The sequence below is a fragment of the Heptranchias perlo genome, chromosome 31 (assembly GCF_035084215.1).
Source record: "Heptranchias perlo isolate sHepPer1 chromosome 31, sHepPer1.hap1, whole genome shotgun sequence".
Lineage (NCBI taxonomy): Eukaryota > Metazoa > Chordata > Chondrichthyes > Hexanchiformes > Hexanchidae > Heptranchias > Heptranchias perlo.
The window spans coordinates 25,814,657-25,841,617 of NC_090355.1; the positions used below are offsets into that span (position 1 = coordinate 25,814,657).

At 43.4% G+C, this 26,961-nt stretch overlaps 2 protein-coding genes across 3 annotated transcripts in view; both read right to left on the reverse strand.

The window, feature by feature from the left end:
* The window catches only part of LOC137300593 (TNF receptor-associated factor 2-like), a 40,637-nt gene extending 36,728 nt beyond the window's left edge, over positions 1–3,909 (reverse strand). For both annotated transcript variants that reach the window (XM_067969762.1, XM_067969761.1), the window contains exon 1: positions 3,809–3,909. The gene's annotated coding sequence lies outside the window, so the exon portion shown is untranslated. The remainder of the gene's footprint in view (positions 1–3,808) is intronic.
* A 6,296-nt stretch (positions 3,910–10,205) lies between these two features.
* c5 (complement component 5) overlaps positions 10,206–26,961 on the reverse strand; it is a 95,590-nt gene continuing 78,834 nt past the window's right edge. The window contains 8 exon segments of the mRNA XM_067969425.1: positions 10,206–10,869; positions 14,252–14,387; positions 19,487–19,570; positions 22,160–22,249; positions 22,796–22,882; positions 25,016–25,121; positions 25,700–25,774; positions 25,860–25,962. Coding sequence (XP_067825526.1) covers positions 10,734–10,869; positions 14,252–14,387; positions 19,487–19,570; positions 22,160–22,249; positions 22,796–22,882; positions 25,016–25,121; positions 25,700–25,774; positions 25,860–25,962 — 817 coding nt within the window. The 3' untranslated portion in view covers positions 10,206–10,733.

The window sequence follows — 26,961 nt, forward strand, 5'->3', positions numbered from 1 at the left end:
GAAGCGTTTGCAACCATCTTCAGCCAGAAGTGCCGAGTGGATGATCCATCTCGGCCTCCTCCCGATATCCCCACCATCACGGAAGCCAGTCTTCGGCCAATTCGATTCACTCCACGTGATATCAAGAAACGGCTGAGTGCACTGGATACAGCAAAGGCTATGGGCGCCGACAACATCCCAGCTGTAGTGCTGAAGACTTGTGCTCCAGAACTAGCAGCGCCTCCAGCCAAGCTGTTCCAGTACAGCTACAACACTGGCATCTACCCGACAATGTGGAAAATTGCCCAGGTATGTCCTGTCCACAAAAAGCAGGACAAATCCAATCCGGCCAATTACCGCCCCATCAGTCTACTCACAATCATCAGCAAAGTGATGGAAGGTGTCGTCGACAGTGCTATCAAGCGGCACTTACTCACCAATAACCTGCTCACCGATGCTCAGTTTGGGTTCCGCCAGGACCACTCGGCTCCAGACCTCATTATAGCCTTGGTCCAAACATGGACAAAAGAGCTGAATTCCAGAGGTGAGGTGAGAGTGACTGCCCTTGACATCAAGGCAGCATTTGACCGAGTGTGGCACCAAGGAGCCCTAGTAAAATTGAAGTCAATGGGAATCAGGGGGAAAACTCTCCAGTGGCTGGAGTCATACCTAGCACAAAGGAAGATGGTAGTGGTTGTTGGAGGCCAATCATCTCAGCCCCAGGGCATTGCTGCAGGAGTTCCTCAGGGCAGTGTCCTAGGCCCAACCATCTTCAGCTGCTTCATCAATGACCTTCCCTCCATCATAAGGTCAGAAATGGGGATGTTCGCTGATGACTGCACAGTGTTCAGTTCCATTCGCAACCCCTCAAATAATGAAGCAGTCCGAGCCCGCATGCAGCAAGACCTGGACAACATCCAGGCTTGGGCTCATAAGTGGCAAGTAACATTCGCGCCAGACAAGTGCCAGGCAATGACCATCTCCAACAAGAGAGAGTCTAACCATCTCCCCTTGACATTCAACGGCATTACCATCGCCGAATCCCCCACCATCAACATCCTGGGGGTCACCATTGACCAGAAACTTAACTGGACCAGCCATATAAATACTGTGGCTACGAGAGCAGGTCAGAGGCTGGGTATTTTGCGGCGAGTGACTCACCTCCTGACTCCCCAAAGCCTTTCCACCATCTACAAGGCACAAGTCAGGAGTGTGATGGAATACTCTCCACTTGCCTGGATGAGTGCAGCTCCAACAACACTCAAGAAGCTCGACACCATCCAAGATAAAGTAGCCCGCTTGATTGGCACCCCATCCACCACCCTAAACATTCACTCCCTTCACCACCGGCGCACTGTGGCTGCAGTGTGCACCATCCACAGGATGCACTGCAGCAACTCGCCAAGGCTTCTTCGACAGCACCTCCCAAACCCGCGACCTCTACCACCTAGAAGGACAAGAGCAGCAGGCACATGGGAACAACACCACCTGCACGTTCCCCTCCAAGTCACACACCATCCCGACTTGGAAATATATCGCCGTTCCTTCATTGTCGCTGGGTCAAAATCCTGTAACTCCCTTCCTAACAGCACTGTGGGAGAACCGTCACCACACGGACTGCAGCGGTTCAAGAAGGCGGCTCACCACCACCTTCTCGAGGGAAATTAGGGATGGGCAATAAATGCTGGCCTCGCCAGCGACGCCCACATCCCGTGAACAAATTAAAAAAAAGGCTAGGCTACCACACGCGGAACAGGTTACTTCCAAATGGTCCAGATTGAGAAATGGAGGAAGAGAAAACTTCCAAAAATATCAAGCAGAAGATAGACTAATCAAAGAAAAGAAAAAGAAAGACTTGGATTTATATATTACTTTTCACGATCTCAGGACGTCCCAAGGCGCTTTACAACCAATGAAGTACTTTGAAGTGTAGTCACTGAGGAAGAAGTCTAAGCAGGCAAATAAGAGAACACAGCTTAGCCAGTTTCAAACACCAAACAGTACATAATATAACTATCTACATTGTATAAATATATGAAGCCTATTATGCTACAATTAAACAACCCTAAATTGAGAGAAAGTGAGCTTGAGACTGTAGGAGCACGATTCATATTAATCATCACAGATATTATTCCACTTATATAACACTGGGACTCACCAGATGGACTTTTCTACTCCTGTACATTCCTATGTAATATGCACAGGCAAACTTTTAAAATGCTAACTAATTTATATAGAAAAAATGTTGTTTAAATGTGTTTTAAAAGATACATTACAAACTATTTTACAAATTACCATAATGTCTTGATGTAAATTCTACACTGGGAAATATGAACATTTCTGCCTTAAATGTTAAAGCTGCATAAATAACCAATTCATTTTTATGACATTTTTATATAACTCATTTTATGTTCGCTATCTGAGACCACAACTCTCTCACAGACAAAATAAAACTTTTTAAAAAATTGGTAACACATGTGTTTGCGGAAAAAAAAATCTTTATTTGTTAACTGCTCTACTAGAAAATGTTATTGATAAGCATGTTCCTAAGCCTCAGTTTAGGGTTGTAACTGTCCTTTAGGAGGACAATGACAGGGCTGAGATGATTGACCTGTCCTAGGTGAAAGCAACTGGTCTTGGCTGAATGCTTCCCCACAATTCATAGACCAAGGTCAGGGATTCGCTATACTGGGGGAGGGAGAACCTCAGACACAAACCTGTTTTATCACTCCGTGGTATAACATATTATCACATCAATTCATTAGGCCTCATAAAGGTGAAACAAAAGCAAAACACTGCAGATGCTGGAAATCTGAAATAAAAACAGAAAATGCTGGAAATAATCAGCAGGTCAGGCAGTATCTGTGGAGCGAGAAACAGAGATAGCGTTTGAGGTCGATGACCTTTCGGCAGACTGCCGAAACGTTAACTCTGTTTTACTCTCGCCACAAATGCTGCCTGACCTGCTGAGTATTTCCAGCATTTTCTGATTTTAATCTCATAAAAATGTGTGTTTATTTTATAATTTTGTAAACTCATCTGCTTGCTTGGCTTATAAACAAGATTATGTATAGCCCGGACAGGAGTCCAGACTCAAGAAAGAATGTTCCATAGACGCAGGCAAAACAAGTCAGAAGAAATGGAAATTAGACCAAGGAAGAGAAGGTCAGACAACAGGAAACAGATAGAAGAGAGTGAAATAGAACCGACAGAAAAATAAAATTTGAATTAAAAAAGGATTTTTAAAAAGTTCGGCGAATCACTGGCTGTGGAAGAGAGATCTGAGACAGAAAAACTGATACTTAGCCACAGTGAGTGTGGTGTACATGGTTACAGAATAATCATTTGGGAAATATGAGTCCCAGCAACCTATATGTACACCTGCACATGCACAGTTGTCACAGTAGTTAATCCTTGAGTTTTAGGTGTCATGCATCAATGACATGGGAATGCACTGACTGAACATCAAGCATGGCAGTTGTAGTTGTGCTAAAAAGAATTAGAATAACCTCCTCCCCATGAACATTGTAGTATGTATTAAAAATAACTTACTCTGGAATGGTTCCAAGATTAAATGTTGATCTCAAAGCTCAGAGAACATCAACAAACCATTTGCTTTTCATAGTTGCAATTCATCTCCTTGATCTGATTGCTGCTGTATAATTATTCCCAGTTATTCTTTAATCTCAATGTAATTGTTTTAGGAGATGCTACAGAAACGTTATTGTAACCGTTGAAGGGTGAAGGAGCGAGACAAAATGTGTTCAGTTATCAACATATTCTTTTTACAGAATATATACAAAAATTGATTACTTAAAAATAGACTTACCTGCTTTTGAAACTTTCTATCAATACAACCAGCCCTTCTCTTTCTTAGAATGGTACGCTATCTGTGAAAACCATTAGAGTGAAACTGAACTCTATTTTGCTTAAAAGAATGTTAGCTGCAGCTTGTGGAATTCCCCCACATCACATGTCTCCACTGCAGTGGCAAAAGTCTCCATTGGCTACTGAAAAACAGCAGACTGTTCATTTACCTGCCAGCTCTATGAGCAATAAATATGGCTGTGGGAAGGGAGTGTAAACATATCACTCAAACTGCTTACTTCAAGAACTCTGACAATATTAAATTGGGGTCTCATAAAAGGCTCTAAATATAGCAGGTCTGTTTATACGCATTATTTACTTGACAATTTCTATTGACATTCCTCTCGATGAGTTGCACTGGGTTTGCGCCAATGCATCTGGAGTTGCACCCGTTGATGACCTACAGAGCCGAATCAGTCAGAATGTCCTGGGTCAGCTCATTTGCATATCCATTGGAGGATCTCCAACATTAATCTCATCTGCTAGGGGTGCTTGGAAATTAGAGCACCCTCTTTAAAAATATTAGTTTGGCTGAAAATTGCAACTGCAGGCTGCGGGTGCAGCAGATAAGTAGCAAAGTGTTTGGACCTCTGATTTCACTGTAGGTAGCTGCACTGGATGGCACATGCGTGATTTTGTCCCACTTTTCAAGAATGTCTTCCATCAAAGGAGCTGGCACAGACAACGGCATTGCAAGGAGGAAGAAAAGAGCTCACAAGTTCAGTGATTGATCCCCAAAACCTCCTCAATGAGATTTAACAGAGGAGAAATAGACTGCTGGGTCTCCATGGAGGAAGCCTTAAAAAAATGTCTTTCATGTTGTGTGGAGGGAGGTGGCATGGGTACTGAGTGCCAACTCTCCCCCCCCCTCCAAATTATAGACCAATGCCACGTGAAATTCAGTGACCTGACCAGAGGAGGCAAGGTAACACACTGACCACTCTCCCTTCTCTTTCTTAGGGCACCAGCACACTTTAAGCTTGGCACTCTTGAAAATTAAGAGCAGTACAACCAAACTTTCATACTGAACTCTGGTTCAAGGCAATGCAAACTGGAGATCTTACAATAATGGTAGTCATCTCCCCTAACAACACTTACTTGCGTGCACAACTTTAAAACACGTTCCTGTGGAGTAGGCCGTGGAGCTGCCGGGGAGGCACTCTCTTGTTGTGGAAGTTGGCGAGCTCAGGGGCATCGTGCCTGTGCAAGATTAATGGCTGCACACCTACACAGTCGGTGTGGCATCCCTATGAAACAGCACACATCCATATGCTTCCACCCCTTTCTCTGTCTCCTTATTTCCAAGGGGGTAATGGCCTGGACTAATAATCCAGAGTCATGAGTTCAAATTCTGCCACGGCAGCTGGGGAATTTAAATTCAATTAATTAAATAAAATCTGGAATAAAAAAACTAGTATCATTAATGGTGGCCATGAAACTACCGGATTGTCGTAAAACCCATCTGGTTCACTAATGTCCTTTAGGGAAGGAAACCTGCCGTCCTTACCCGGCCTGGCCTATATGTGACTCCAGACCCACAGCAATGTGGTTGATTCTTAATTGCCCTCTGAAATGGCCTAATAAGCCACTCAGTTGTACAATCTTGCTGCAGAAAGTCACAATAAGAATAAAACTGGATGGACCACCCGGCATCGGACCACTAGGCACCGGACACAACAAAGGCAAACCAAGCCCAGTCGACCCTGCAAAGCCTTCCTCATGAACATCTGGGGACTTGTGCCAAAATTGGGAGAGCTGTCCCACAGACTAGTCAAGCAACAGCCTGACATAGCCATACTCACAGAATCATACCTTTCAGCCAACGTCCCAGACTCTTCCATCACCATTCCTGGGAATGTCCTGTCCCACCGGCAGGACAGACCCACCAGAGGTGGCGGTACAGTGATATACAGTCAGGAGGGAGTGGCCCTGGGAGTACTCAACATTGACTCTAGACCCAATGAAATCTCATGGCATCAGGTCAAACATGGGCAAGGAAACCTCCTGCTGATTACCACCTACTGCCCTCCCTCAGCTGATGAAGCAGTCCTCCTCCATGTTGAACACCACTTGGAGGAAGCACTGAGGGTAGCAAGGGCACAGAATGTACTCTCGGTGGGGGACTTCAATGTCCATCAGCAAGAGTGACTCGGTAGCACCACTACTGATCGAGCTGGCCGAGTCCTGAAGAACATGGCTGCTAGACTGGGCCTGCGGCAGGTGGTGAGCGAACCAACACAAGGGAAAAACCTACTTGACCTCGTCCTCACCAATCTACCGGTCACAGATGCATCTGTCCATAACAGTATTGGTAGGAGTGACCACCACACAGTCCTCGTGGAGACGAAGTCCCGTCTTCGCACTGAGGACACCATCCAACGTGTTGTGTGGCACTATCACTGTGCTAAATGGGATAGATTCAGAACAGATCAACAGCTCAAAACTGTGCATCCATGAGGCGCTGTGGGCCATCAGCAGCAGCAGAATTGTATTCCAGCACAATCTGTAATCTCATGGCCTGGCATATTCCTCACTCTACCATTACCAACAAACCAGGGGATCAACCCTGGTTCAATGAGGAGTGGAGAAGAGCATGCCAGGAGCAGCACCAGCTGTACCTAAAAATGAGGTGCCAACCTGGTGAAGCTACAACTCAGGACTACAGCGGAAGCAATATACTATAGACAGAGCTAAGCGATTCCACAACCAACGGATCAGATCAAAGCTCTGCAGTCCTGCCACATCCAGTCGTGAATGGTGATGGACAATTAAACAACTAACGGGAGGAGGAGGCTCTGTAAACATCCCCATTCTCAATGATGGCAGAGTCCAGCACGTGAGTGCAAAAGGCAAGGCTGAAGCGTTTGCAACCATCTTCAGCCAGAAGTGCCGAGTGGATGATCCATTTCGGCCTCCTCCTGATATCCCCACCATCACGGAAGCCAGTCTTCAACCAACTCAATTCACTCCACATGATATCAAGAAACGGCTGAGTGCACTGGATACAGCAAAGGCTATGGGCGCCGACAACATCCCGTCTGTAGTGCTGAAGTCTTGTGCTCCAGAACTAACCGCGCCTCTAGCCAAACTGTTCCAGTACAGCTACAACTCTGGCATCTACCCGACAATGTGGAAAATTGCCCAGGTATGTCTTGTCCACAAAAAGCAGGACAAATCAATCCGGCCAATTACCGCCCCATCAGTCTACTCTCAATCATCAGCAAATTGATGGAAGGTGTCGTCGACAGTGCTATCAAGTGGTAGTTGCTCACCAATAATTTGCTTACCGATGCTCAGTTTGGGCTCTGCCAGGATCACTCGGCTCCAGACCACATTATAGCCTTGGTCCAAACACGGACAAAAGAGCTGAATTCCAGAGGCGAGGTGAGAGTGACTGTCCTTGGCAGCATTTGACCGAATGTGGCACCAAGGAGCCCTAGTAAAATTGAGGTCAGTGGGAATCGGGGGAAATCTCTTCAGTGGCTAGAATCATACCAAGCACAAAGGAAGATGGTAGTGGTTGTTGGAGGCTAATCATCTCAGCCCCAGGACATTGCTGCAGGAGTTCCTCAAGGCAGTGTCCTAGGCCCAAGCATCTTCAGCTGCTTCATCAATGACCTTCCCTCCATCATAAGGTCAGAAATGGGGATGTTCGCTGATGATTGCAGTGTTCAGTTCCATTCGCAACCCCTCAGATAACGAAGCAGTTTGTGCATGCATGAAGCAAGACCTGGACAACATCCAGGATTGGGCTGATAAGTGGCAAGTAACATTCGCGCCAGATAAGTGCCAGGCAATGACCATCTCCAACAAGAGAGAGTCTAACCACCTCCCCTTGACATTCGACAGCATTACCATCGCCAAATTCCCCACCATCAACATCCTGGGGGTCACCATTAACCAAAAACTTAACTGGATCAGCCACATAAATACTGTGGCTACAAGAGCAGGTCAGAGGCTGGGTATTCTGCGGCGAGTGACTCACCTCCTGACTCCCCAAACCCTTACCACCAACTACAAAGCACAAGTCAGGAATGTGATGGAATACTCTCCACTTGCCTGGATGAGTGCAGCTCCAACAACATTCAAGAAGCTCGACACCATCCAGGATAAAGCAGCCCGAATGATTGGCACCCCATCCACCACCCTAAACATTCACTCCCTTCACCACCGGCGCACCGTGGCTGCAGTGTGTACCATCCACAGGATGCACTACAGCACCTCCCAAACCCGCGACCTCAACACCTAGAAGTTTAAGGGCACCAGGCACATGGGAACAACACCACCTGTGTGTTCCCCTCCAAGTCACACACCATCCCAACTTGGAAATATATCGCCGTTCCTTCATTGTCGCTGGGTCAAAATCCTGGAACTCCCTACCTAACAGCAGTGTGGGAGAACCTTCACCACACGGACTGCAGCGGTTCAAGAAGGCGCTCACCACCGCCTTCTCAAGGGCAATTAGGGATGGGCAATAAATGTTGGCCTTGCCAGTGACACCCACATCCCATGAACAAATAAAAAAAAACATACCCATTCTTAGCTTGCACCCCTCCTTTCCTGCAGATCCACCACAGCAACAGGATGAGAGGGATGATGTTGAGAAGGAGGAGGAAGAGAGACTATAAGGAGGAGGAAAGATTATGCGGATAATGAATAGGAGGTTGATGAAGAAAAGGGAAAGACAGTCATGGTCCAGCCCACCCTTGAGTTCCTGGACCAAGATCCTGCCCAGTGCTTCTCTGCCACAACCCCCTTAATCTCACTCCCTGGAGTAAAAATTTATTATGGGCCATTTTCGGGTGCATAACTGATGGCACGTGTCCAGTGTGGATCCGAACCGGGAGGCCCAAGGCCTGCCAGAAATTGGGCCTTGGGCCTCATTGTAACAATAGGGGCGAGCTGCCTGTGTGACTGGCTCGAATTTGGACTGCCTGCTTTACTGGCAGTGGCCCTCACATAAGTTCTGGTGGGAAGGAAGGAGAGAGAGCTTGAGTGGGGCAATCGTGGGCCGGAAACAGTCCTCGGGAGTGCTGTGGAGCCAGGATGGGTACACCTGACTCCACGGGACGGTTTAAAAAAACGAATTCACCTTTTTGGTGGTGGCCACAGTAATCGTAGGGAAGCCTGAGCGGAGCTCATAATCTGTCTTATGTGTAAGAGAGGTTAGGTACATTTTCATATTTTATGTGTGTGACTTTTAGTTTGTTGGGAAAATGCCCAAAATGTCTTGTATAGTCTGCAAATTGTAGTGTTGGTCCAGCCTTGATGGAACCACTTCCTGCTTCTCTTAGCCCCACAAAGATATGTGTATCAAAAGCTCCTACTGCCTGACTCAGGTGGGTGCTCCAGCTGCCCACCAGCAGGCCTTTTGGAAGATAACATCTGCCACACCATCAGCAGGAATGGGGCGGTAGGTCACCCCACCCATTTCGAGGCATTTCTCACTCCCACCCCGCTGGCAACCTCAAAATCTTCTGAGGTGTTCCTGGTGAGACATCTCCCTCAGTGGTTAAAAAAGATCACCAGTTGAAACCTCTCCTTCCCCACCCCTCCAAGTTGCTTTTATTTGACATGGCTGAAATTCTGAACTGCCAATAACAAGATTATAAATATTTACAGGGGCACTTTAAAGAAATAATTACATCTAAATTATTAGTGTGATGTTGAGTAACCTCCAGTTGCTTTAATACTCCTCCAGAATTAAAATGTTAAATCATCAGGAGCAGTTACCAACTACCACAATCTTATTCCCTATTTAAATAAATTACTGCTCTTGTAGGCTCATGTCAGAATATGACATATCAGGCTACGGCCTCGTAAGATTCACTTCAGGAGACAATTGTCACCTAAATACATTCGAAATTGGGTGGCCTTAGCAACTTATTCCAATCTTGTATCTTCAGATTTAAAAAAAATTGAAGCAGCTGCTATGGAGGTGATAGAAGGAAACCAGAGGGTCATGGAAATCCTGGGGTAGGTCGAAAACAGAATGTCCACAGATAACTGGGGATGGAGATCTGCAGCCAGCAAGTCCTGATCTCGGAGGCCCGACATGTAGCTTCAGGCACGAAAGGCCTGAAGAATAGTCTTCAATTTCCTGTCCCAGCTACTGGTAGTTGGCCTGCCAACCAGGATCGGACTCTGTGCCAAGGTTGCCCCAGGATAGGAAATTCAGGAGCTCCTGGGCCTGGACAGGAGCACTGCACTTTGCTGCCCTCGTCTAGCACTGGGGCACAGGCAGAGGCACAAAATATCTGATCCATTGTCACCTCATTCATCGGCAAATTAAAGAAACAGTAAAAAAAAACTGGAGAAAAATTGTAGTTGTTTTAATCAGAAAAAAATATAAAGACATATTTTGATCATTCATGTTTAATTGGAAATAATATAGTAGAATGAACCATTACAGACCTTTCCACATAACAAACTTTTCTTTTATCCTAATTGTGGCTGCATTATACTCAAGAGGGCGACACAGACATTCATAAAATGAACTTCTAAGAACTACTTTCCTGGTATCCATCAGTTTGCATTAAGAAAGTTGGACACATTTCGCTACCAAATGCTAGAAATGGCTAATAAAGATATTAATGCTAAACGTTTGGTGACTGTGAATAAAGATTTCTACCTATGTAAAATCTCTTCTGATCAAGTTGTGGCCTGAAAGACATCATCGTCTGCAAATAACTTTATGCCACTGTACGTCAGTAAAGGAGAATTTTTTTTACTGCAACAAACAAAATACGTAGAACATTATTATTAAGAAAACGTTCTGATAAACTGCTACCTCATTCAGCACAAAAACAGTAAGGTACAGTGACTAAAGTAACTATAAGAAGTAAGATTTTAAATTCAAATGGGCCTCCAGCTCATTTTCCTGTCCATCAACATCCATTTAATAAAAGATCAATTGAAAAATCAGTCATTTGCTGGAGGAAGACTCCACATGCATCTCCAGAACATTCTTTCTCAGAAGGCCACAGTTCAATCCAGCTGGATGAGTCCAAAGGGTATTCATACCTAATATAAAAAATATAAAAAATAAAGCATTCCTCCATGTGCTCTGCAATGCAAAAAATTATTTCTGGCTATGAAGATAGCACATCTCCACATTGTCAAAATGACAAATGCAGTGTGTGTCATAGAACTATAGAAATTTATGGCACAGAAAGAGGCCATTTGGCCCATTGTGTCTAAGCTGGCTGAAAAAGAGCTATCCAGCCTAATCCCACTTTCCAGCACTTGGTCCGTAGCCTTATAGGAAGTGCATATCCAAGCACCTTTTAAATGCAGTGAGGGTTTCTGCCTCTACCACCCTTTCAGGCCCCCACTACCCTGTGGGTGAAAGAATTGCTCCTCAGTTCCCCTCTAATCCTTTTACCAATTACTTTAAATCTATGCCCCTTGGTTATTGACCTCTCTGCTAAGGGAAATAGGTCCTTCCTATCCATTCTATCTAGGCCCCTCATAATTTTATACACCTCAATTAAAACTCCCCTCAGCCTCCTCTGATCCAAAGAAAACAACTCCAGCCTGTCCAATCTTTCCTCATAGCTCAAATTCTCTAGTCCTGGCAACATCCTCGTAAATCTCCTCTGTAACCTCTCTAGCGCAATCACATCTTTCCTGTAATGTGTTGACCAGAACTGCACTGAAGCTGTGGCCTAACTGTGGCCTAGTGTTCTATACAGTTGTAGTATAACTTCCCTGCTCTTATATTCTATGCCTTGGCTAATAAAGGAAAGTATCCCTTATGCCTTCTTAACACCTTATCTACCTGTCAGGGATCTGTAGAATGCACTCCAAGGTCCCTCTATTCCTCTACACCTCTCAGTATCCTCCCATTTATTGTATATTCCTTTGCCTTGTTTGCCCTCCCCAAATGCATTACCTCACACTTCTCCGGATTAAATTCCATTTGCCACTTTTCTGCCCACCTGACCAGTCCATTGATATCTTCCTGCAGTCTACAGCTTTCTTCCTCATTATCAACCACACGGCCAATTTTTGTACCATCTGCAAACTTCTTAATCATACCCCTTACATTTAAGTCTAAATCATTAATACATACCACAAAAAGTAAGGGACCTTGTACTGAGCCCTGCGGAACCCCACTGGAAACAGTCTTCCAGTGACAAAAACACCGGTCGTCCACTACCCTTTGCTTCCTGCCACTGAGCCAATTTTGGATCCAACTTGCCACTTTCCCTTGGATCCCATGAGCTTTTACTTTTCTGACCAGTCAGCCATGTGGGACCTTGTCAAAAGCCGTGCTAAAATCGAACTATATCAAACGTGCTACCCTCATCAACTCTCCTTGTTACCGCCTCAATCAAATTAGTCAGACACGACCTTCCCTTAACAAATCCATGCTGACTGTCCTTGATTAATTCGTGCCTTTCTAAATGACGATTAATACTGTCCCTCAGAATTGATTCCAATAATTTGCCCACCACCGAGGTTAGGCTGACTGGCCTGTAATTACTCGTCTATCCCTTTCTCCCATTTTAAACAACGATACAACATTAGCAGTCCTTCAAACCTCCGGCACCACACCTGTAGCCAGAGAGGACTGGAAAATGATCGTCAGAGCCTTTGCTATTTCCTCCCTTGCTTCTCTTAACAGCCTGGGAAACATTTCATCTGGTGATTTATCTACTTTCAAAAATGCTAATCCCCTTAATATTTCCTCCCTCACTATGTTTATCCCATCCAATATTTCACACTCTTCTTCCTTAACTATAATGCCTACATCGTCCCTTCTTTTGTGAAGACAGATGCAAAGTTTTCATTAAGAACCATACCCACATCTTCCGCCTCCACACATAGGTTACCTTTTTGGTCTCTAATAATTTTAATTTCACCCCTGCACTTTCTATACTCCTGTAGGCTTTCTGCAGTATTGAGCTCTCGGTATCTGACATAAGCTTCTCTTTTATGCCTTATCCTACCCTGTATGCTCCTTGGCATCCAGGAAGCAGTCCTACCCTTTTTCTTTGTGGGAACATATTTGCTCTGAACCCTCACTATCTCCCCCTTGAATGCTTCCCATTGTTCTGACACTGATTTACCTTCAAGTAGCTGTTTCCAGTCCACTTTTGCTAAATCACTTCTCAGCTTAGTAAAATTTGCCTTTCCCCAATTGAGAACTTTTACTCCTGTTCTACCTTTGTCTTTTTCCATAACTATGCTAAATCTAACTGAATTATGATTACTACCACCAAAATGCTCTCCCACTGGTACTCCTTTTCACCTGCCCAGCTTCATTCCCTAAAACTAAGTCCAGAACTGCCCCCTCTCTTGTTGGGCTTGCTACATACTGGCTAAAAAAGTTCTCCTGAATGCATTTTAAGAATTCTGAGCCCTCTATACCTTTTACACTGATTCTATCCCAGTTAATATTAGGGTAGTTGAAATCCCCTACTATTACTGCCCTATTTGCACTTCTCAGAAATTTGCCTACATATTTGCTCTTCTATCTCCCTCTGACAGTTTGGGGGACCTATAGTACACTCCCAGCAGTGTGATTGCCCCTTTTTTGATCTTTAGCTCAACCCATATGGCCTAATTTGATGATCCTTCTAACATATCATCCCTCCTCGCAGTTGTAATTGTTTTTTTATCCAATATTGCCACCCCCCTCCTTTTTTATCCCCCTCTCCATCTCGTCTGAAAACCCCGTAACCAGAAATGTTGAGCTGCCATTCCTGCCCTCTTTACGCCACGTCCTCATACTGGTGCCCTCTGCTCTTTCTCCCCAAGCCCTGGTTGTTTGATTTTCAGGAACCCGAAAAGCAGAGGTTATTTCTCCATTTACACAAAATATGAGGTCCTGTAATTGTTGCCTGTAGTGAAAATGTGATTATCTTCGTATGGGGTGGTGCTTCAATGAGAACACTTTTAACAGGTGAGTTTCTTAACACATACCTGGAAAAATTAAGTATAAGTCAATTGTGGGACACCATAGTTTTAATTTATTATTTCAAATCATTTAATTAAATGTTACTGCCCATTAATTAATTCATAGAGTGATGTTACTTTAGATAAAATCCAATAGTGAAAACAAATAAAGCTATTCAACTGTGACTGAAGCATGAGTGCCATATATGCACGTAACAGATTTTATTATAGAAAGCTTTCAATGTTCGACCAACAATTTGGAAAATTCCTAGATTCATTTAAAATTTCAAAATTTAATTGTATAAATCCTAATTGAAAAAAAACAGACCATTATGGCTATTTGTTTTAAATTGATAAATCTAAAGGGCAAGCGCTTAGCCATGCTACCATGGGAGGGAAAATCCCTCCATAGTGGAGGGCACTACCAAGATTGGAGAGTAGAAACGAAGATGGGATACCTCAGGAAATAGTGATCAAGTGACCCAAAGTGGGGCTTACTTACACAAATCTCCTCGATGAACCAAATCTTAGGCTAGCTTTTCCCATTATCAAGTACGCCTGGTTTTTGGTCAAGGTAACATCAGAACAAGTGTCCTTTTTAATCAAAGTTACAATTGTGTTTTCTTCAACTTCATCAACTGTAATAAAAAGTCATCACTTTGGTTAGGTATCACAATACTTGGAACTGAAGCCTTAATATTTAGATAAATTCAAGAAAGTTTAAATAATCTTTATATAATACGAAGTGATACTGCAAGAATGCTTGTAAAACACACCTTTCCCTGATACATAGGGACCGATTTTCGGATGGCTGAGCAGGTGCGTTGGGGCAGAATCCCGGAGCGGGTTCGGAGCCCGGTGACATGTTCGGGTGCGCGGGCAGCTCCCGAATGCAGGACTCCCACCGGCGATTAAAGCCGGCGGGATGCTGCTTTAGATAGTTAGTCAGATACTTGAGATACTTGACAGACCTCAATGAGTGGAGATTTTGGCAGGGGTGCAATTTTGAAGGATCCTCAGCGTGTTTCACGTGCTGTGGGAAACACTCCCTCTTGGAGCAGATTTGTATCAGCCAGCAGCTAGTGGGAGATGCAAAGGATTATTTGACAGGTGGGGGGAAAACCTCATTTATTGCAGCAGGGCACTCTGTCACTTCAGACAAAGTTTTGACTGCAACACCTTTGTCTTTCCACTCAAAATTCTTAATTTATACCCTAAACTCTGCTGTGCAAACACATTTACCTATTTTGCGGACCCCCTCAAACTCACACTGTCAGGATGGGGGGGGCGCCATAGCTGCATTCATCACTTCATCCGAGGACGAGCAACATCACCAGCCTCACCAGGCACACCGTCCACCTCCGCCACGTGGAGCTCCACAACACAGTGCTGCGCCACAGGCACCTGCACAAAATAGTCGTACAACTACATGTACACCCACTGTTGGGTGACCCCAATGGGTGGCATCAAGTGTGGGTGTTCATGGTGAACCTCATGAAAGGAACTTATTACACAAGCCAGTCAAGAATGGCCAAGACGTGGCAGTAGTGGTGACAATAATAATATTTAATGTGCCATTAACAAAAATCAAATATAAATAAAAAACATGACAAACCGTCAAACACTCTTGTGCATCCCCTTTGTGCTCACAAAACCTTTGCCTTATGCTTACGAGTACTCCTACGTGGTGCTTCCCCTGTGACTGCAGCAGAGGTAGTGGCAAGTTGCTCTTGTTCATGCCCTGACCGATTAGATGCTTTGGGCCCACGCCCTCTGGGTTTCGGTGCCCGTGAGGGCCCCTCCAAAGACTGCTCCACCTGCACCTGTGCAGGGGCAGACTCGGCCACCTGGAGAGGAGACAGCATTGTGGGTACTGGTTGAGAGGGGGGGCAACGGGTGCGACGTGGGGGCACTTTGAGTGGTGTCCCCACTTCCATGTCCCCTTTTGCAATCATCCCTCTCCTGGGCCAGGCCCACATCACTCCTACCACCCTGCTGGACGATAGTTTGGAGGACATGTGTGAAGCCTTGAAAGTCCAGTGCCAGAGTATCTGCCTGCCTGTTTAAGGCGGCAGAATGTTGCTCACCGAGTCCGAAGGGCCATTGTCAGGGCCTCAATGAACTCATTGGTGAGCCGTGCTTGAAGCTCCATGGAGGCTAGCGTTCCCTCCATCACAGACATTCCTGCACTTACCCACGACACTATCTCAGAGATGCCCTCATGTCCCTGTGACAGTATGTCAGAGATTCCCTCCTGTACCTGTGGCACCATTCCACTCATGCAGGAGTTGGACTCCTCCATCCTCTGCGTGATTGTGGAGAGTGCACGTGGCACTTGTTCTAGCACCTCGTAAATGCGCTGCTGCCCCTCGATCATTCTCCTTTTCATGGATGGCCCCCAGGGTTCAGCATCTGTGTCCAGCTGAGCAGAGCCTGGAGAAGAGTGCTCCCACCGACGCGGACTCTCCACAGCTGCCCCTGACACCAGTGTCTGCTCGTGCTCACGTGTGTGTGGTGACTCACCGTGTGCGACCCCAACTAAGTGAGGACGGGGCTCACCGAGGTGTGTGTATCTGCGCTGGTGGATGGCTCGCTTAGATGCGACAGTGCTCCCTCAGAGGCCGGCTGGTCCTCTGAGGAATCACCCTCCGCCGTCATGGCGGTCGCTGAAGGCCCTGTAAGAAAACAGAAGGCAATATTAAGCATGATGGCAGATGTTGAGGTTCTGAAGATGGCAAGGCATGTTAACATCATTTGCTATTGTGAGTGCTGAATGTTAAAGTTCGGTCACCAGCCGTTTGTCGGGTGGTAGTCTCGGCGTCCCTGATGGACAGGCACTCGAGGATGCAGCTTAGTTCCAGAGCCTCCTGCTCCACGTCTGTGAGGATGACCAGATGTTGCAACCCCCCCCTCCAGTCTTCGCCCTCTCCCGTGGATTCTGGGCTCTCTTCTCCTATAAGGGGAGAAAAAAGAGAGGAGTGAGTGAGGGTTGGTGACGTGGCCAACTGCTGAATGCATTGGTTTGGGTGAGGCGGACCGTGAAAGAGATGCATCAGAGGGTGAGTATGAGACAGAGTCATGCCATTGTATGAGGATTGGGTTGAGTGGTAGTGGTGGGATGGGTACTGGGGAGGTGAGGAAGTGCAGGTAAGTTGAGGATGAGGTTTGAGTGGGTGTGAGGAGTGATGTGATAGAGTAGTGTTGGCAGTGCAGGACTTGTGAGGTGGGGGCGGTGATGTGGAAGACGGAGTGTAGGAGAACGAGTAAGTGTACTCACTTTGGCTGACCTAGTTAGGTCATTGAAGCACTTCCTGCACTGTATCCATGTCCGGGAGACGTTGCTGCTGCTGCTGACCTCCTCTGCCATCTCGAGCCAGGCCTTCTTGGTGGCAGAGACAGGCCACTTCCTCCCATCCGCCGGGTAGAAAATATCCCACCTCCTCCTCACCCCATCCAGTAGGACCTGGAGTGAGGCATCGGTAAATCTGGGAACAGCCTTTCCCCGGTCTGCTCCATTCTATAATTTTGGCTGTTTGCTGCAGGAGCAGCATTGGGGCAAATAGAGCTCCTCCAGCTGACAGCCTGTGTTGCGGGTGCGCAGTCCGCCTGCTGCGCAGGTTGACGATGTGAAACCCGGAAGCCACGGTAAGTGGCTTCAATTTACCTGTGCTTGCATGGGGAACGGACTGATTTTACTGGGCGGGTTACCCACGCGCCCAGTTGCCCACCCCCCCCCACCACCGCTATCCCGCCTTCCCGGTAATATCGGGGCCATAACCTTAATAAACTCTCAAATCTGTACCCAATTTTCTTTATTGGATTTGTTGTTATTATTTCAAATCTATTTTTAGTTTGGAATGTCAAGATAAAAGATTTTTAAAAATAATCATCATGAAGCTTGATTGGGTATCTTATTCAAATTCATCACATCGCTGGTTGATGCAGGTTGCACACATTTTTTTTGCCTGATGCCCATCACTTAAAGCTGGACAGACCCATACTAAGTTGAACCTCAGCTGTAATGATTTTAAGGCTGGAGGGGTTAAGGTGTTGCAGTGTGTTAGAACACGAATATTCAGCACCCTGGGAAGTGGGGAATGTAAGCTGAATCTTTCCTCATGTGTAAGTGCCAATCTCTGTAAGGGAGAGAATCAGAGATGGTCATCCCTTGATTCCTCAAATACACTGGCTGAAGGCTGGTTCAGCACACCAAAGTAGGAGGGCTGCGGGTAAACTGCTTTCTAGCCTTTCCAAACACAAGCCATGCAGAGCCTTGGGAGAAAAGAGATAATTTCACAGAACTACAAGAAAAGTAAATTGCAGGCATGAATGACACCACTATATAAAGTGAAACAGCTGAGGCAAATCCAGCGCGAGAACCCTGGATGAGAAAAAAAAATTACAATTGGATCTAGATGCGATGGGGGAATGGGCCCCCGTCTGGCAGATGACATTTAATGTGGATAAATGTAGTGTTATGCAATGGGTAGGGCTAATGCACATGTGCATACCATGCTGGGTTCTGAATTAAATTCTGTAGAGTGAGAAAGAGACTTAAGTGTTATAGTACATGAGTCTCTAAAGGTTCATGACCAATGCCGAGAAGCTTTAGCAAAAGCAAATAGAGTATTAGGAGGTATAGCTGGGATGAGCTAACATAAAACAAAAAGCACCATAGTGCCCTTGTACAAAACCTTGGTTCAGATTCATCTAGAATACTGTGTTCAGTTCTGGTCCCCTCTCATGATGGGAGATATAGAGGCCCTGGAAAAGGTTCAGAGGAAATTGACTAAATTAATATCTAGTTTAAAAACCCTTAGTTAGCATGACTAAGCTCAGAGAGCTGGGTCTTTTTACTCTAGAAAAGTGTACACTTTGAGCAATTTGATTGAAGAATTTAAAATGATGACGGGACTAGATTGTATCCATGTGGAAAGAATATCTGAATTAGATAGGTTAGGGAGAACAAGGGGACATGCATAGAAGTTACGTAAGCATAGAACTAGGTTAGATGTCAAGGGGTTTTCCTTTCTTTTCGCAGAAGGTCATAGGAATAAGTTGTTCGCTCGTGCAGTGAGTGTGGTGATGGTGGCTGGGGAGCATTGACCATCATGATATTTAGTTGGAACATGACTGGATGAGACAGGCTTGAAGGACCAGCTGGTTTTTGTCTGTCCGTCCCTTTTGTACGCTCATAATTCAGAACTTATTTCAAGTGTTATTGCCCCATTACATTTTCTTGCATCGATTTTTTCCTTTTCTCTCTGGTAACTCAAAATAGGGTATACTTCCCCTGGCACAGCCCTCCAAAACCTCCCCAAGTGGCCATTCTACATCTGTGAGCTTAATCAATGAGTTTTGAGAGGGAACTCAGCAGATAGGCCTATCCTGCCCACACCTGGGAGATGAAAGTCCTGTCTTTGCTCACGTTTGGGGAGCAAAAAGTGGCACATCATGTATTCATGTCTACATTTTCCTCTTGTGCGCACTGTCCAGAACACGTCACTGGATACCATTCAGGAGCTGGAACCTGGTTGATTTTTCCTCACCCTAGCCTGGAAACACTAAGCACAATTGTACCATCTCCACCATTGTCCTGTTGAAGTCAGCATACTCGGAAGACACCAGGTACCTTTCCTGGCCTATACTTACTGAGCCACCAATAAGCCAATTTTTTTTTGTTAAATGAAGGCCATGTGAACATACAGACAAAATGTTATCCAAAATAAGTACCAACCTTTCATATATATTTCCAGAATAGAGGCATTGTACTTAATGAAATTAACCTGTTCCTCAGAAGACAAAATTTTCACTTTGTAGGCTGCATAAAACAAAAAAAGTTTTAATATTTTTAAGGATTAATATATTCTTGAGAAAACAAATAAAATCAAGCAGGTTGGAACTATTTTTTTTACTTATAGAATTTGAGTTTGAATCCAGTTAAACCAAATGGGATGAAGGTGTCTCCTCCAGGAGGCACCTGGAGAAAGGTGAGAGAGGGAAACCATGGAATCATAGACCAGTTAGCTTAATATCTGTTGTCGGGAAATTACTAGAGTCTATAATTAAGGATAGAGTGACTGAACACCTTGAAAATTTTCAGCTGATCAGAGCGAGCCAGCGTGGATTTGTAAAGGGTAGATCACGCCTAACGAACCTGATTGAATTTTTTTGAAAAGGTGACTAAAGTAGTGGACAGGGGAATGTCTATGGATGTTGTTTATATGGACTTCCAGAAAGCATTCAATAAAGTCCCTAAGAGACTATTAGTTAAAGTAGCTAATGGAATTGAGGGCAAATTATTAACCTGGTTAGGAAATTGGCTGAGTGGCAGGAGACAGAGAGTAGGGATGATGAGCAGGTACTCAAATTGGCAGGATGTGACAGGGACCTGTGTTGGGGCCTCAACTATTCACTGTATTTACTCACGACTTAGATGACGGGATAGAGAACCGCATATCCAAGTTGCCGATGACACAAAGATAGGCAGCATTGTAAGCAGTGTTGATGGAAGCATAAAATTACAGAGAGATATTAATAGATTAAGTGAATGGGCAAAACTGTGGCAAATGGATTTCAACATAGGCAAGTATAAGGATATCCACTTTGGACCAAAAAAGGATAGATCAGAGTACTTTCTAAATGGTGAGAAGCTCGAAACAGTGGAGGCTCAAGGAGACTTACGGGTCCATGTACATAGATCATTAAAATGTCATGGACAGGCACAGAAAATAATCAAAAAGGCTAATGGAATGCTAGCTTTTATATCTAGAGGACTAGAATAAGTGGGTAGGAGTTATGCTACAGCTATACAAAACCCTGGTTAGACCACACCTGGAGTACTGTGTTCTGTTCAGGGCACCTTTGGAAGGATACATTGGCCTTGGAGGGAGTGCAATGTAAATTTACTAGAGTGATACCTGGACTACAAGGGTTAAATTACAAGGAGAGATTACACAAACTAGGATAAAAACAGAAAATGCTGGATAAGCTCAGCAAGTCAGGCAGCATCTGTGGAGAAAGAAGCAGAGTTAACGTTTCAGGTCGAAGACCTTTCGTTAGTTCTGACGAAAGGTCTTCGACCTGAAATGTTAACTCTGTTTCTTTAGCCACAGATGCTGCCTGACTTGCTGAGCTTCTCCAGCATTTTCTGTTTTTAAATTCAGATTTCCAGCATCTGCAGTATTTTTGCTTTTGTGTACAAAAACCATGTATTCCATGGAATTTAGAAGATTAAGGGGTGATTTGATTGAAGTTTTCAAGATATTAAGGGGAACTGATAGGGTAGATAGAGAAAAACTATTTCCACTGGTTGGGGAGTCTAGGACTAGAGGACGTAGCCTAAAAATTAGAGCCAGGGCTTTCAGGAGAGAAGTTAGGAACATTTGTACTCGCAAAGGGTGGTAGAAGTTTGGAACTCTCTTCTGCAAACGGCAGTTGATGTTAGCTCAATTAATTTTAAATCCGAGATTGATAGATTTTTGTTAACCAAAGGTATTAAGGGATATGGGGCTAAGGCAGGTATATGGAATTAGGTCACAGATCAGCCATGATCTCATTGAATGGCAGAAATGGCATACTCCTGTACCTATGTTCCTATGATTGCTGTTGAAGGGACGTTGCCATCACTTTGGGAGCTCTAGGAACAGCTTTCAGTTCTTGGATCAGCTGCTCCAAAAACTGTACCCAAAGATGGCCACACTGGCTGTAGAGGTAAGTTTACAGTACACGAGACACCAGATCACCTCTGGTGTGCATCTTTACAGAGTGACAGTTTTCTTAGACTTTACTTAAAATGTTAATTAAACTTAAGAAGAAGTTTCTAGCAGCAGAGATGTGCAACTTTGTGATAATGCCCGATAATGGCCTCATTGCACATTCAACTGATTACAAACCTGGAAGAAATTTTAACAAATGACAAATTTAAATTTAAAATCCTAAGTAACATAAGTTAGGGCAGTCTAAATTCAGTTGCAAGTGGATATTGGTCTTATTGTACAAAACTCTACTGCCACAGAGGAAAAGTACATGGGAAATGATATTGTTACGATAGGGTAGTAGGGACTATTTTTGAGTCAGAGCAAGGTACTTTTGGGGCAACAAGAATATGAGGGGACTACTGCATTGCATGTTATCAGTGCCACACCTGATGAAAGTGTTTAATGCTGTGACTATCACGATAAAAAAGTGGAATCGATAAGTTTCTCCAGCGCTGTTGAGGAGTAAACAATGAAGTATACCAGAAAAAACAGTAAAGCTTGACAATTATTGTTTAAGCCAAGTGACTTGGAGAAATGAAAAATGCTCTGTTAGTCGAATTGTAGCTTTGTAACGTATTAATTATGCTAAACAATAGATTTTATTAATCAGTAGGAATAAACAGTAAGTCTCAAAGATTCAAAATACTTACCATAAACTGGCCTTTTACTGCATGCAACTTTATATTTATCATGGGCGAGGAGAGTTATATCCAATGGTGGCTGCATTTCACTGCACTCCGCTAATCCACAGAAAAAAGATTTAAAAAGACTACATTTTGAAAACAGGCCAAATAAATACTACATACAAAATAGTACAGTCATCCATATTAAGTAGAAATCAATTTGTTTAACTTCTACCAAGAGTATTCCTCAAACAAGAATTCTAAGTGAAATATTCTATTTTTTAATTTGAAATAAAACTTGTTTTTTTTTATTCGTTCATGGGATGTGGGCGCCGCTGGCGAGGCCAGCATTTATTGCCCATCCCTAATTGTCCTTGAGATTGGTAAATTATATAAATAGTTTAATATCTTAATTTACTCTGCAGTCTTTCCATAAGTCACAAAATACAACAACTTTTAAGATGTAAAACAGGATCCTATAATTGGCTTGTAGAAATACATTAAAAATAATTAACCAGAAAAGTAATTAGTGCAAATAGAAACTGGAACTGGTAGTTCATTTTCTTTGTATTTAGGTGTCGCACAATACTCTATTATTACATACAGTTTCCTAAACAATACTTGTAAATATAATAATTCAACCAAATAAAATACATTTTGTACCTTTCATACATTTGCACTCATCTCCACTGCAGAGCTTTAAAAGCTTATTATCTCCAATTGGGTTGTAAAAGATAGTGCACCTTCTGTCTACAGGAATAAAACAAATGGGATTTCACATCTAATATGTTTCAGCATCATTCCAATTAATTCTAGCCTGACTGAATATGGGAATCTATGCATTTATGTTATGACTAATGATTTAATTTGATATAGCAACTCTTTCAAACATTTACCATTCCCTCATCAAGCTACTTTATCACCAAATATGAATTAATTTGAACAGCAGCAATAAACAGTACAAGTAAAGAGTTAAAAGATGTTGAAGATAATTGGAGTATGCATTTAATGGGTTAATGACCAGTAATAGCTGTATTCATTTCAAATCACAGTAGAAATTATAAAATGGTGTGGCAATATTCTAGGCTAATAACCTTTCATCAGGTCATGATAGAGTTACAATGAAAGTCATCCAAAACCTGAAGCATGCTCAGATTGTCTGAAAATTGAATTTCATATCTTGATTAATCATGCTTCTCCATGTACCATGAGTTCAACCCAGAAACACTACAAATGAAAGAAGCATCAAAATGCCCTGGGCCAAAGTCATTCTTGTGACATTCACCTGTAACTTCCATTTGCACTGTGAATATAAAAAAATAGCACTATATCTACCCAAACTTGGCAGAGTTCAGTCATTGTAGCTGAAGGCATACTAGTAGAGAACATGAAAGAAGATGCAAACAGGACTGTTAATACAGTGGACAGATTTTCTTGTTAGGAGAATGTCCCTCTATGAGACCTTGCCAAATGGTTCACATAGCTGGCAACAGGTTCTAATCCATGGCTCTTCACTCTTAATATTCTTCTTGCTGCTCCCGTTGAATTAACTGTGTGCCTTTCTCTTCTGGAACCTCCATGATGATGCCTCTTTGAAGAACAAAGTTGTGCAACATGCAGGAGATTACCATGATCCTTGACACCTAACCAGACTGTATTGCAGGATGCCCCTAGATCTGTCCAAACCCACCTGAAATGCTGCTTCAACATGGCAGTGGTGCATTCTATGATGATTGTCATGGAAGCATGGCTCTCATTATACCCGTTTTCAGCTGGTGTAAAGGTGTCATGAGCAAAGCTGCAGAAGGTTCCACCTTGCCACTTTTCTTTGTAGGTCAAATATTAATGGCATGATGGATTGCCTTAAAAATGAAAGCACTGAGACAGCTGTTTGGAAAGTGAGCACGTACAAGCTAATTCAACATGAGGGAGCATATAGGGCCAAATGGATGCAGTCTATAATCCCACTGACCTTCACAAATTCTGCCACTCTGTAAAATCCTGTAAAAACTACAATCGCTTGTCATGCTGCTGACAGTTGTCCATGGGGATGAAATTGCTTGATTAAGCAGATAAGACAACAGTAATTTATTTAATACATCTATGGACAGCTGATTGGCTTATGTTACTGATGCTCCAGTGGCAGCCTGAAATGATCCTGAATTATAAAAGTTAAGGGCAATTGTCACCTTGACAGCCACTGGTCGTGCCGTACCTGTGAAAGACTTTGTCTGCAGTTCACTTTGGAGCATGCAGCACAGCTTCCCTTGAAAATCACAGCCTCCACTAGCAATTGAAGTATGTATGTCTCTGTCTGCAGATAGGCACAGACTACCTTGGGTGCAGCCTGACCTGTCTGGCATACATTTGTTGGTCCCCCTCTTTCTCTAAAAAGTACAAGTACGAGAGAATGCCATGGGAAAACCCACTGTATTGTGATCAGAGGCGAAAAATGGCAGTGGCTACACAATTGCCTCGAAGGCTAATTATCATCTTAAGTGGCAACAACCGAAATACAACAACAAAAATAAGAAAAAAGACATAGAAATAGCCTCCAAATGCTCCTACTAATCTGATAGGGCTCTTTAAATCTACTTTCGTAAGCAGTACAGCCCTTGTATTTTACATGGGTAGATATATGAAACACGCTTTGTTGGCAAAAATAATAGAAAATTGTGAACTAGTGGGTGTTTTTGGCACCCTTGAAAATCACTACTGGGACTTGGATATGGTGTAAAATCAGCAAAGATCTGGGAATATGGATCTCTGCACCTTTTTCTGATCAGTTGCACCCACATTATGCCCATTTATTGGGTATGACTAATTTAAAAACTGTTGTCTGATCTCTATTTGGTTTGGCATAACTGAAGAGCAATGGCTTACCTGGTGAATGATAGCTGTAGACTGTGAAAGGAGCAGGGGTTACCATTCCAACTTTCAGAGCTTCATAAACATGGAATCCAACGCAGAAGAAGTTGTCTGATGGAATCTGAAACAAAAATCAAACACAGAATGCAAGACTTCCAACCTTTTGAGGACTCAATGGGGTTGAAATTTGTCTTGGGTGATAGTACAAAACGTGCGAGAGAGAATCAGCTGCCCGTTTTCACTCTGCCTGATTTTCTTTTCCATCAATGGAAAATAGATAAGACTACAATTAAAATAAAATTAAAAAGTCTGCTTTTCTGGACGTTCAGGTTAAGGCACATTGTTCAGACAATGTAGAGGAAGTCCTCATTGCATTAGACCTGTGCTTTACCTGAAATAAAAACAAAAATGCTAGAAATGCAAGGATAGGTTAGCATTTCAGGTGGACCCATCTGGAATGTTAACCTATCATTCTTTTTCAGTTGACAACTGACTGGATGTGCATTTTCAGCAATTTCCGGCCTCAGCATTCACATTTTTCTTTGCTTTCTTGTCATACTTTATCTGAATGTGAAGCACTTGTAGCAATCACTGGAATGAGAACATTCTGTTGCTCACTATGGTCATCCCTTACCTCAATCAGCACACAGTTCAAACAGAAGAGAAAGAAAACAAGAATTGAAGTCTCAAATTCCTTACTGAATCCATTTGTAGAACGACACTGTTATCTGATATTCTGTAGTCAGTAATAAGGCCATCAACCCCATTTAATAGCTAAAAAAAATGAAAACTAAGTTAAATAATAGAATCATTACATTTTAAGCTTCAAATAAAAAGTAAATATTTATAAGTGCTTAACTATTTTTAAATCATCCTCTTCCGGTATTAAGCCTGTGTTCAGGGTTATCTCCATTACAGAATGTTCTGATTCCAATACAGATTCTTCAGATCTAGGATTATATCTAAAGGCAAGAAACAAAAATTATTTATTAAGCCAATCTGGCAGTCCAATATATAGTTCCTGCTGTCTATTTGCAAAATGTACTTGTGATACTTTCGTGAGATTGGGCTAGATTTTCAAAGTGTTTTATAAAATATACAATGAAAATGCAACTAACAAAATTATTTCTATACAAATCTGCAGCTGTCCTACTTTCAAAGGTCTGATGGATATTGCTGAACTTCAGTATCCTTGCTAAGTTATTCCACTGAAAGACTGGGTAATGCTGCAAGTTGACAAATCCATTCCCACTGGCACCAGCTCAGATAAAAAGTCACAAGTCTGTAAAATGTAAATGAGTTCTAAATGTTATAAAGGAAGATTATGTGTATGCTCATCAGTAGCTAAGGGTTGCACATGGTTACCAAGTTTGACACTTTAAAAGCTGCTAGACACTTGCTGGGAACAGGCATTTTATAAAGAATTCCTGTTGATGTGACATCACAAAGTTTTATTTCAGGGACGTTGTGAATGGGGCGTGCTTCCAACAGCCCACCACTCCCATTCACGTTATCATTGGGACAGAGCTTACAGATGTCACATCAAGGGAAATTCTACACAAAATATCCCTCTCATTATCAACTTAAAAAATGATAAGGGTCGCTAAAGATACCGATAAGTGTATAATTCCCCATTATAACATTTAGGATTGATACAAGGAATCTAGAAAGTTACAGTGCAGAAACAGGCCATTCTCATAAGACTGCACCAGTATTTTCCTCCATATGAGCCATCTACTCTAATCTTTTGAGACTCACTTTCTTTTTGACACTTTTACCTTTGATGCTCTTCTCCTTCAGGAGAAAGTGATTCTCAAATGTCCTTGTATGTTAACTGTATGATGAGGTCACTCTCCGGCACTTTTGTGAGTGCTGTTGGAACAAACATAAGCTCACGAACACTTTTTACTGCAGCCTATCTCAAGAAGTGTAAGTGGAGGAAAGGGGGAATCAGCATTTGA